This window comes from Lithobates pipiens, unplaced genomic scaffold (genome assembly GCF_037356315.1).
Source record: "Lithobates pipiens isolate NorthernLeopardFrog02 unplaced genomic scaffold, aLitPip1_a1.2 Scaffold_18, whole genome shotgun sequence".
Lineage (NCBI taxonomy): Eukaryota > Metazoa > Chordata > Amphibia > Anura > Ranidae > Lithobates > Lithobates pipiens.
The window spans coordinates 337,787,707-337,800,081 of NW_027507758.1; the positions used below are offsets into that span (position 1 = coordinate 337,787,707).

The following is a 12,375-nucleotide window of genomic DNA, read 5'->3' on the forward strand; positions in this document are numbered from 1 at the left end:
CGACCGGAACCTTGGCGGCTATTTTAAAAAGCCTCTACCACATAACGATCGTGCTGCATCACAAACGAAGGGAAAAGCCTCCAGGCGGTCAGGCAAGATTCCCATCGGATATGGATGCAGTAGAGAGTGGCAGTGGAGCCGAACCAGCTCAGGTAGGCAAACAGAGAGGTGTCTTGTACCTACAGGGCTGGGAGAGAGGGGGGGGAGTGATGGACTAATCAATGCAAAGGCATTATGAAATGGTTCAGGTCTGTTTTTCCTCCCTCCCTCCCTCTCTCAAACAGGATCTGGACTAAAGTGTCTTGCGAATCCTGTTAGCGGTTGGTGGGGTGCACATAGGTGTTTGGTGAAGGCATCCTATTTTTGCTAAAGGTTTCGCTGATGTTGGCTTGTCTGTTTTTCCCTTCCTTCTTCTCTTATCTTAGGCTCTGCCCAAAGAACCAGAGAGGTCAGGGGGGGAAGAAGAGATGTCCTTCTTGTATGAATAAATTAAAAGAAGGATGGTTTAAGCCTCTCTGTAAACCGTGCATAGACAAATTGGTCTATAAGGAAGCTACTGGGGCTTGTAAGGATTTGACTTCTGGGGTACAGAAAGAAATGCAATCCATCAAGACAATGCTAGTGAACCTTGAGACCCCAAAACCAGCCGCAGTCCCCCCTGTTTCCACCCCAGAGGAAGGTGACGAATCAGGTGAAGAGGAATTCAATTCACTGGATGGCCTAAGTGAGACGGCATCATCCATAGATATTCCTGCTCAAGGGACAAGCTCTCCCAGATACAGGCTCTCACTCGAGGAGGTAGATGCCTTACTGGGGGTGATTTATGAGACGCTCGAAATTAAAGAAGAGCCAGTCTCCCTGTCCTTACATGACCGGATGTATCAAACCCTAAAGGAAGATTCAGTCAGGGTTTTTCCGGTTCATAGCACACTGGTAGATTCAAACAAGAGAGTGGGAGGAGCCAGAGAAAAGCTATTTTTTCCTAAAAGTATGAAGTAGAGATTCCCCTTCAGTGAGGACCACACTTGCGTCTGGAACAAAGCACCTAAGGTAGACGCAGCTTTTTTGCAATGTGCAAAATCAACAGACCTCACCTTTTGAGGACATGGGTGTCCTTAAGGGACCCATGGATAAAAGGATGGAGGTGCTGCTGAAGAGGTAATGGGAAGTAACCATGACTAATTTAAAACCTGCAATGGCCACAACAATAGTGGCTCGCAATTTGGAGGTCTGGCTGGAACAATTGCAAAGTCATTTGGAAGGGGGAACCTCCAGAAAGGAAATCCTGGATTCCCTTCCTATGCTACATAAAGCAGCAGGTTATATGGCAGATGCCTCTGCGGAGTCGGTCAAATTGTCAGCTAGGACCACTGCCCTCGTAAACGCATCTCGCAGGGCACTTTGGTTGAAGTCTTGGTCAGGAGACTCAGCCTCAAAAGTGGGTTATGTGGCATTCCCTTTGAGGGAGACCTCTTGTTCGGGCAGGATCTTGAGAAGGTCCTGGACCGTACTGCAGACAAGAAGGCCTTTCCTGTTAAACCCAAAAAGACTACAGGTAAACGCTTTTTTTTTTGTCCCCAAAGGCATGGACAGTCACAGGGACAGACCTCTAAGGAGTCAACCCCTAAAAAAACAGTGGGTGGGAGGAAAACAGAAAAGCAATCTTTTTTTTCCTCTTCTAAAAAAAAACACTAAGTCCCAGTGACTTGGTTCTTGTGGGGGGAAGACTGGGGCAGTACCTCCCACAGTTCCTCCCCAAATATTTTTATTCTGAGGATCATCAGGGAGGGTTACAAAATACAGTTCAAACACACCCCACCTACGAGGATGTGTCTGACCAAGCCTCCCAAGGATCCTCAGAAAGCGACAGCTTTGCTGTCGAAAATTGGCAATTTAATAGATCAGAGGGTTCTAGTGCCAGTTCCGCCCCAGGAAATAAGCCACGGTTTCTACTCGCATGTGTTTGTTGTGAAGAAACAGTCAGGCAAATTCCGGTTAATTTTGAACCTAAAGTTACTAAACAAGTGGGTAACTTACAAAAAATTCCGGATGGAAACAATTTTTACAGTGAGGTCAATACTCCCTCCAAATTGTCTCATGGCCTTCCTCGATCTGAGGGACGCATACCTACACATCCCCATTGGAGAGAACTCTCAAAAGTATTTGAGGATAGCGATTCTTTGGGGAAGGCAGATCCGATACTTCCAATTCAGGGCTCTGCCATTCGGTCTATCTTCCTCCCCCAGGATATTCACCAAGGTCCTGGCAGAAGCATTGGCTCCCCTGAGACTGAAAGGGGTCGCCGTCATACCATACTTGGACAAACTTTTATTCTTCGCCCCCTCGAAGCTCCAACTGCAGGGAGATCTGAGGGTAGCCATCCCTTGCCTAAAAAGGCTGGGGTGGTTAATAAATGAAGAAAAGTCGCACTTGACACCAACACAGGCCATACAGTATCTAGGTTTCCTGGTAGTCTCGGTATCACAGAAAGTCTTCCTCACAGAGGAAAAAGAAAAGGTGAAGGAGACGGTAACCTTTCTACAGACCAACCGGGCAATTTCGCTCCGCTCAGCTATGGCCGGGTTGGGCCTATTAGTGGCAACAATCCCTGCGGTTCCTTGGGCAAGGGCTCATTTCAGGTGCCTTCAGGCCAATATTCTGAGCAGCTGGGACGGGGCACAAGAATCCCTGGACGGGATTATCCATCTATCCTCAAAGACCAGAAGGTCTCTATGGTGGTGGAGGAGAGAGGAGAACCTAGTACGGGGTCTATGGTTGTCTCCTCCAGTTTCTGTCCGCATCACTATGGATGCCAGTGCTTGGGGCTGGGGGGCCCATGTGGGGTCGAAAGTAGCCCAAGAGTGCTGGGGGAAGACGCAGTCCCAGAGGTCAGCCAATTGGAGAGAGTTGCAGGCAATCTGGGAAGCCTTAAGGGTGTTTGCCAGGGATCTGAGGGACCACCATGTACAGGTCCTCTCGGACAGCGTGGAGGCGGTTTCCTACCTAAACAAACAGGGAGGAACGAGAGGCCCGTCCTTGATTAAGCTAACAAGCACGATCATGCATTGGGCCGAGGAAAACCTAGAGTCTGTTTCAGTGGTCCATCTAAAAGGGGTGGACAACCACCTGGCGGATTTTCTTAGTCGACACCGGGTGTATGAATCAGAATGGTCCCTGAACGGGGAGAGTTTTCAGCTGCGGAAATGGGGTCTCCCGGAGGTGGACTTGTTCACCAGGAAAGCGAACACCCAGGTCCCGGTATACTTCTCCCTAGAGAGGGAGGCAGGGGCAAAAGGGATAGACGCTTTGGCACAAAACTGGGCGTTTCACACTTGCTACGCCTTTCCCCCATTTAAGCTAATTCCTCTAGTCCTGAGGAAATTTCTGCAGGAATGGACCACATTAATACTGGTGGTTCCGTATTTGCCGAAGAGACCATGGTTCTCAATGCTGCTGGGCCTGACAGACGAGCCTCCCCTCATGCTGCCCCAGAGGGAGGATCTGCTGTCCCAGGGTCCAGTTCTGTTGCCAGAAATACAGACCCTGACGTTATCGGCCTGGCGTCTGAAGAGAGCATCTTGAAGTCTAAGGGGCTCTCGGATAGGGTGATTACAACACTCCTTTCTAGTAGAAAAAAGGTAACCCAAGCAATTTATCTTAAGTTTTGGAAGGTTTTTTGTTCATGGTTAGACACTAAAAAGGTGTCTGTAAGTATCCTGACAGTCTTGGAGGTTTTACAAGACGGTGCGGCTAAGGGACTGGCCATTAGTACCTTTAAAAGTACAAGTGACGGCCCTGTCTGTTTTTTGTTTTTTTGGATCAACCTCTGGCGACAGACCCGCTAGTTAGCAGGTTCTTTAAGGGGTTGACCAGGATTAAACCTGTTCCTTTCAAAATTTTACCCAAATGGGACCTGTCAATTGTTTTACAGGGATGGGTAAAAAAGTCACAGGAAGAAGTGCTTTCCTTGAAATGGATTACGCTCAAAACAGTGTTCCTAGTGGCTATTTCCACAGCTAGATGCATTAACGAGCTTCATGCACTTTTGGTGAAAGAGCCATTTTTGCTAATTTTTGAAGAAAGGCTGGTGTTGCGCACGGACCCTGGGTTTTTACCCAAAGTAGTGACAAAGTTTCACAGAACACAGGAAATTGTTTTACCTTCATTCTGTGGGTCCCCCACTAATCTTAAGGAGGTAGAGTTTCACCAACTGGTTGTGAGAGCCTGTGTCTTGCAGTATCCGGAGATGTCGAAAAGCATTAGAAAATCAAATGCATTATTTGTTTTATATGCAGGTAAAAAATTGGGGTCACAAGCTTCAAAGAATACAATTGCAAGGTGGATCAAACAAGCTATTGTAGAAGCTTACAAAGTGATGAAAATGGAATGTCCTTTTTTTTTTCCCCCCCATGGCTCACTCTACACGGGCACTATCGACCTCTTGAGCAGAGCGACACCAGAACAAATTTGTCGAGCAGCAACTTGGTCAAGCTACTCGACGTTTATGAAGCATTACAGATTGGACCTTATCTCAGTGCAAGATCAGGCATTTGGGAGAAAGGTCCTTCAAGCGGCATATGACCAGAGCAACTTGAAAATGGGTAAGTACCGTATATACTCGAGTATAAGCCGAGATTTTCAGCCTCTTTTTTGAGGCTGAAAGTGCCCCCCTCGGCTTATACTCGAGTCATCGCTGTCTGCCCGCTCGATCAGCGTGTCGAGCAGACAGACAGCGGCCATTCTATAGTTCAAAAGCCGCGCCTCCGGCTCCGCCTTCGCCTGTGATAGGCGGAACACTGAATTTCCCAGCAGCCTGTGTTCCGCCTATCACGGACATCGTATCATCCTCGTACTACGGACGAGGATGATACGATGTACGTGATAGGCGGAACACAGGCTGCTGGGAAATTCAGTGTTCCGCCTATCACAGGCGAAGGCGGCGGCGCAGCTTTTGAATTTTACAATGGCCGCCGAGGCGCCGACGAACGAAGAGGGCACGGGACGGAGGCAAGGCAAGGCACGGCACGGGACGGGACGGGACGGAGGCAAGGCACGGCGGCGAGGCACGGAGGCAAGGAGGCTCGGCACGGGACGGAGGCTCGGGACAAAGGCTCGGGACACAGGTAGGCTGGACACACACACACACACACACACACACACACACACACGGATGGATACACACACACACACGGATGGATACACACACACACAGGGATGGATGGATGGATGGAGACACACACACACAGGGATGGATGGATGGAGACACACACACACACAGGGATGGATGGATGGATGGACACACACACACACAGGGATGGATGGACGGACACACAGGGATGGACGGACACACAGGGATGGACGGACACACAGGGATGGACGGACACACACACAGGGATGGACAGGCATGTCTTACCCTCGGCTTATACACGAGTCAATAAGTTTGCCAGTTTTTTTGGGGGTAAATTGGGGGCCTCGGCTTATATTCGGGTCGGCCTATACTCGAGTATATACGGTATATACATATTTAACTACTTAAGCCCCGGACCATTTTGCTGGCCGAAGACCAGAGCACTTTTTGCAATTTGGCACTGCGTCGCTTTAATTGACAATTATGCGATCGTGCGTCGTGGCTCCCAACCAAAATTAACATCATTTTTTTTTTATTTTATTTTTTTCCCCCACAAATAGAGCTTTCTTTTGGGGGCATTTGATCACCCTTGCGTTTTTTTTTTTTTTTTTTTTTTTTTTTTTTTGCGCTATAAACGAAAAGCATCAATTAAAAAAAAAACATAATTTTTTACATTTTGCTATAATAAACATCCCCCAAAAATATTTAAATCATTTGTAAAAAAAAAAAATTGCATAAGTGTTTATTGATTGGTTTGCGCAAAAGTTTACAAAATAGGGGATAGTTTTATGGCATTTTTATTAATACTTTTTCTTTACTAGTAATGGCGGCGATCAGCAATTTTTTATCTGAACAGCGACATTATGGAGGACACTCCGAACGTTTTTGACACATTTTTGGGACCATTGTCATTTTACTCAGCAATTGGTGCTATACAAATATGCACCGATTCCTGTGTAAATGACACTGGCAGTGTAGGGGTTAAGTATGTCCTGGGGAGTGATTCTAACTGGGGGGGGGCGTAGCTACGTGTGACACGTCACTGATCTCTGCTCCCGATCACAGGGAGCAGAGATCAGTAACACTGTCACTAGGCAGAACGGGGAGATGCTTGTTTACATTAGCATCTCCCCATTCTTCCTCTCTTCCTCTCCGTGACATGATCGCGGAGCTTGGCGCACCCACGTGCCGCCTCTTAAAGGGCAACATACAGGTACGTTGGTTTGCCTGTACGAGCCCTTCTGCCGACGTATATCGGCGTGAGGTTAAACTGGTTTGTCAGAATAGGTGTTGAGAGTGGAGAGGGAGCATTTTTAAGATAGGTTAGGTATAGCCTTTAATTCCAATTTCATTTTACATTTGCTAAGAAGAGTGCTTTGCCAAACAAAGATGTACAGTGTCTTGTTTATTTTCTTCAGAAATTAGCCACAGCCTGAGCAGAAAAGAATGTACCCTGCCAGTATGATACAGAGAAGGACTCTTTCTCTCTCTTTTGTGAAAGAAGTGTTCTTTCTGCAATTGTCCTAAAAACAAAAAAAAATGCTGGAAGTAGGGGACATGCTTTTCTAATCTGCTATGACTGCTTTCCTTTTAAAAAAACAAACAAAAAAAAACGAACACTAGAAGGGTATATATAAATTGTCACATAGCATGACAGTGCTAAACGGGAGCAGTGAGGCAGATTATTTGCAAAGCTTTAAGACAAGATTGCATTATTAATCATAAATTGCTTTAAAGTAGTACTCTGTCAGACCGTAACCTTACCACTTCTAATTATGCTGCTCTTTAGGGGGAAAATCTGTTTTATTTAGCTGCCCCCCTTTCAGAACACCATAGAACAGCAGGGGAGATTGCTGTACTAACATTGGCTTGTTAGTACAGGGGCTCCAACCTGAGCTGTTGGGTTGAAGGAAAAAAACTAGTGATATGTACTAGGCTTTAGCAGAATCTTTCTCTGTGGGCTTTGCATGTGGCAGATGAGATCAGGTATTGCACTGTGTCTGCCAGAAATCTGGAGGCCTGAGCAGCAGTTACAGTTGTATGTGGCATGACTGCCCTACTATCTTCTCTGACTGTGGGTTTAGTTCAACACCTGCTCCTGGTTTCAGGTGTACTCCATATTGGAATTGGATATATGCACATGTCCGAGCCTTGTAGGCCTTCTGATTTACCTTACCTCTTGATTACCGTACTAGCTTGATACTCATAACAATGTGTCCCAAAGCAAAATACCTGCAGGCCAACAAAGGTTGGCCCTCCTTTGCAGAGCTCTCAGACTCCAATTGCGAGAGCTTGCTTTGTATCTGCTGGATCTTGTATCCTGTTACCCAACCAAGCTGACTGCCTCTGCACCTCTTTCTGAAACTTTGCAAAGCACACCAATGCCACTATAAAACCTTTCATGGCGGTACGTGGGTCCACATATATGCGCATCTCCCTTTTGTGGTGTGAGGCCGCTGCACAGCATGCTCCCAGCACAGAGACCATGCTCTTAACAAGAGCCCCGGGTATTGTGCTAATGATCAGGACCCGGGACTCATGGTTCCGGATCACCTGATCGCTGTGATAGCCTCTGAGCCTGCCCCTGTGTTTACTACGTCTGATTGCAGAGAAAGATGCCTTGTATTTTCCGTTACTTGCAGGAGTGGAAAAGTAAACAATCCAACGTGTGGGTAAAAAAATCGAATATAAAGAAATATAAGAGCAAAGTTTGACAGGATTAGTGTCAAGGTTGGGGTCAGAGGTCACAGTCAACATATATTGGTTAGAATTTAATAAAATACTTTGTGTGTTTTAGGCTAGGTTCACACTATTGCGATGCGGGAACGCCGCGAATCCGCGGCGTTTTCCCGCATCGCATACCTCCCGCCGGCAGTTCACACTGCCCTATGCGGACGGCTGGGGGTGTCAATGTTATGTTAATGACACCCCCAGATCCGTCGGCATATCGCAGTGCGATCTGCCGACTCGCACAGGAATCGGATCGCATGGTGTGAACCCCCATGCGATCCGATTCCGTTGCGGACCCAAAAAAGGGTCCTGTGCGAGTTTGCTGCGGGACAGCTGCGAGTTCAGCCATACTATCTGTATGGCTGAACTCGCAGTGCTACGGAGATCGGATGTGATTTGCTGTGCGAATCACATCCGGATCTCCCCCCGCAGCAGTGTGAACCCAGCCTTAGGCAGGATAAAAAAAAAAAGAGGCAAATTATGCACTGTTTGTTTCTGGGCTGTACTATGGGTTCAAACAACAACTCGTCAGGAGCAGGAGATTTCTTTTTTGGTTGTTCTTTGGTAAATTATGACCGCAAGAAATATACAGCTAAATAAAAATAAAAATATATATATATATATATATAATATAATATATATATATATATATATATATATATATATATATATAAAATCTCTATTTGATAAAATCAAAAGATATCCGTACCATTTACCACCAAAAAAAGAAATTTGTCCTAGGAAAAAAAAAAGGTATAATCCACCTGGATACACAAAGTAGTTGTGATGATATGTACAGTTTTACTAACACATGTCAAAGTTGTAAAATTGGGCATTTACACTTGTTTTACTCTTAGGTCTTTTTGAACTTACCTTCAAGCCTTTTTTTTTTTTTTTTTTTTTTTTTGTAACCAGTAACATCATGCCTAGCTTTCCAAAATTTGGCTTCTGGTTGGTCTCTATGGGGAACGGCTTTGAAGACTCCTTTCACACTGGGGTGCTTTGCAGGCGCTACAGCTCTAAAAATAGCGTCTGCAAAGCACCCTGAAAGAGCCGCTGCTGTGTCTCCAGTGTGAAAGCCCCGAGGGCTTTCACATTGGAGCGGTGGGCTGGCTCTATTCAAATTTTGCGGCGCTATTCAAAAATAGCAGCGTTTTTTTTTACCACTGCCCCAGTGTAAAAGGGGTCTTAAAGAAGTTAATACATCTAATGAAATCCAGGAGACATTTGATCTTCAGTCATGTTTGTTTTCTTCATTCCTTTTTAGTGTGTGTTGTGTGTTTTGTTTTTATGTCCTGGTGAAGTAATTTTCCTATACCATTCTCAGATTATCCTGTTCTCAGCTTCGATGGAAGAAAGAGAATGATTCTAAGCACAATTTCTTGGATGGGAGGAAAGAACCCATTTTTAGGAATTGCATACATGACTGTGGGCTCAATCTGTTTTTTCTTAGGTGTTGTGCTTCTCATCATACATACCAAATATGGCAATCGTAATAACAGTGCTGATATTCCAAATTAATGGTTTGCATGTGCATCTAAGCAAGTCTGCACTGCTTGTGTGTTAGCTTTCTGCTGTAGTATTTCTAATGCTATTTATTTTCTTATGTGGGCTCATTTTAAGGCCTTTTTATTTGTACCTTGGAAATAGTCAAAAACGTATTTGTTGCCTCATTCATGTGCAAGCTCTGTTTCCACTGAACTTCTTGCTGTTTATCACAGCTGCATAACATGGTTGCCAGTGGGATTTCTGAGCTGATCCAGACTTGATACATGTATGGCACTCGGCTGTGTCTGGTGCCTAAAGGCCATTGCACTGATATGTGTTACTCCATTTTGTATTGGCCTTTTCAACTAAATGCAGAGTTCAGATTGTAATTTACATACTGAGCAGGTGACTCTGTTTTTGAAAAAAAATGGGAAAAAAAAGTACTGTAAAGGAGACTTTATACCTACTGCCCATTGCCCTTTCATAGAATTATCACTCTATTGCAGAACGTTTTTTTTGTCTTTTTTTTTTTATTTTTATTTTTTTCTTTGTGTCAGCTGCATCCATTACTTGTGTTTTTGTGGTCTCTCCTCGCTTGCCTCATGTGCAGATTCCTTTATGTGATTTTTTTATTTTTTTTTCCAAATGGTAACTGGACAGGAAAGTGTAAACTTTTTTTCTTCTTTTTAAAGTATTTTTTTTTTACATTTTTATTTAGGTGACAGTGGACACAGCAATTCCTTTCAGTGCAGATTGTGACCTCTAAGTTCATTGTAGTGCATTACAAACCAGCTTACTATAGAGGTAAAATGATGCTGTTGTGTAAGTGCCAACGAGTACCCCTGCTGTGGACATTTAGTGGGCTCTGAACACGTTTTAACAACTGAATAAGCTCAGATCACATTTGTGCATATCTTGGATTGCACTGCATGGGAATTGTCTTAAAGCTGAGTTTTAGTCCAAAATAGAAAATTTGCAAGCAGGGTTTTCTTTCTTGTGATGGGGTTTGCTTTACTAAAACTGGAGAGTGCAAAACCTGGTGCAGGTTTTCTTGTCAAAGCTGAACTGATCAAGCTCAAAGTGGTTGTAAAGGTAAATGTTTTTTACCTTAATGCATTCTCTGCATTGAGGTAAAAACCTTTAAGTGCAGCTCCCCTTAATAATCACCTGATCTTGTTCCAGTGTTGTGCATGTCTGCAGCAGCTCCCTTTCCCTAGCTCTAATAGGCTTTTCTTAGAGCAGTGGGAGCCAAAGCAGTCCAAAACATTTGAGCGCAGGGGGAGGGGCTCAGCCTGGCTTGGATAGATGGATGCAAACAGTTCAGCTCAGGAGAAAGCTTGCCCGAATGGATGCCTATGGATCTAAGGGAGGAACCAGGAGCGCCAGCAGGGGACTTGAGAACAGGAGTATCTGGGCTGCTCTGTGTAAATCCGAGCAGGTAATTATGACATATTTTAATGGAAAAAAAAACGGGAGGCTTTACAAGCACTTCAGGTTAGAAGCCGATTACAACCATTAACAGCTGCACCAAATTTTGCACACTCCAGTTTTAGAATATCAACCCCAGGCTCTCTTCTTCAGTAAAGGAATCGTATCTTCTTCCTGACAAACTCTTAACACTGCATACTGAGCTACACATGCACAGCTCAGTATACAATTCCCACTCTTTCCGGCAAGGTGAATCAAATAACTTGTGGATGCATGAGATTTATTTCACCCTAGACTGGCTATTCGAGATGGCCTAAGATCCAGAATTCGGAAGAAGCTGGTGAGAAGATATTTGAACCGTCAAGGGAGCTCACTGGAGAAGAGTAGAGTGTAGGTCCGCTTTAGAGCCCTTCTACACTGAGGTGTGGGTCACGTTAGCAGTAAAGAATCGCTAGTTTTAGCGGGGCTTTACTGGCACTGTGTGGGGTACTTTTAACCACAAGGTGCTTCAGCAGCGCTACCCATTGATTTCAATGGCAGGAACAGTTTAGGAGCAGTGTATACACCGCTACCACATGGCCCCAAAGACGCTGCTTGCAGGACTTTTTTTCGGTCCTGCTAGCGCACCGCCCCAGTGTGAAAGCACTCAGGCTTTCACACTGGGGAGGCTTGAGAGGCACGTTACAGGTGCACTTGAAACTGCCTTCAGTGTAAAGGGGTCTTAAAGCTGAGGTCTGCCCACTGCTGCAAAAATTAAAAACCAGCAGCTACACATACTGCAGCTGCTGGCTTTTAATAATAGGACCTGCCCTGGAGTCCAGTGATGTCGGCACATTGAAACATCGGCTGTTGGGCGCTGCTGTTGTGGGCAAGGGAAACCCGGCAGTGTAGCCTTAAGGCTTCACGCCGGGAACCCTACTGCGCATGAGCAAAGTTCTGCTCTTTTCTACTGGCCCAGCGACGGGGAAGAGGATGGAGCAGAGCTGTGACGTCAATATCCACTGCTGAGGCTCCTGAAAGGTGGCAATTGTGGCACCGGAAGGGGGGGAGGAAACATATGAGCCCAAGTTCCACTTTTGGGTGGAACTCCGCTTTAAACTCCGGTGTGTACGAAAGCTGAAGTGCAATACATTTATGAAAACTAGTTGGCTTACAACTTACTCCAGAAATTGTAATTGTTGCAATTTAGCATTGCCTTTTTTTTTGTTTTTCTTTTTCCGAAAATGTGTAATACAGAAAAAAAGTGCAGAGATCTAAAATAAGATTGAAGTACAGCATGCTAAGTTAAGCAAGTATTTTCATTTACAACATAGAAGAAAAGGCAGATGGTGAGTCTTGTACTTCTCTAATACACTGGATGACATTGGTAAAATAAAGTTCACTTGGTCCTATACTAGCTCTGTCTTCCTTTTGTCCACTGATGTATTTGCAAAGCCTGTTACATAACACTGTATTCTCTGGAAAATAATCATTAACTAGTAATATGCGTGTATTTGTTTCTGCTACTGTCTACTAATTGTTGCAGTGTGTGTGGTCACAGTACTAGTGCGCTTCCTTGAGATTGTAGCACACAATCACTTTACTTCCCACCACCATCATCC

General features: G+C 45.1%; 1 protein-coding gene across 1 annotated transcript in view; it reads left to right on the forward strand.

Moving 5' to 3' along the window:
- Positions 1–12,167, forward strand: part of TMEM30A (transmembrane protein 30A) — a 38,965-nt gene extending 26,798 nt beyond the window's left edge. The window contains exon 7 of the mRNA XM_077487373.1: positions 9,186–12,167. Coding sequence (XP_077343499.1) covers positions 9,186–9,379 — 194 coding nt within the window. The 3' untranslated portion in view covers positions 9,380–12,167. The remainder of the gene's footprint in view (positions 1–9,185) is intronic.
- Positions 12,168–12,375: the final 208 nt, after the last annotated feature.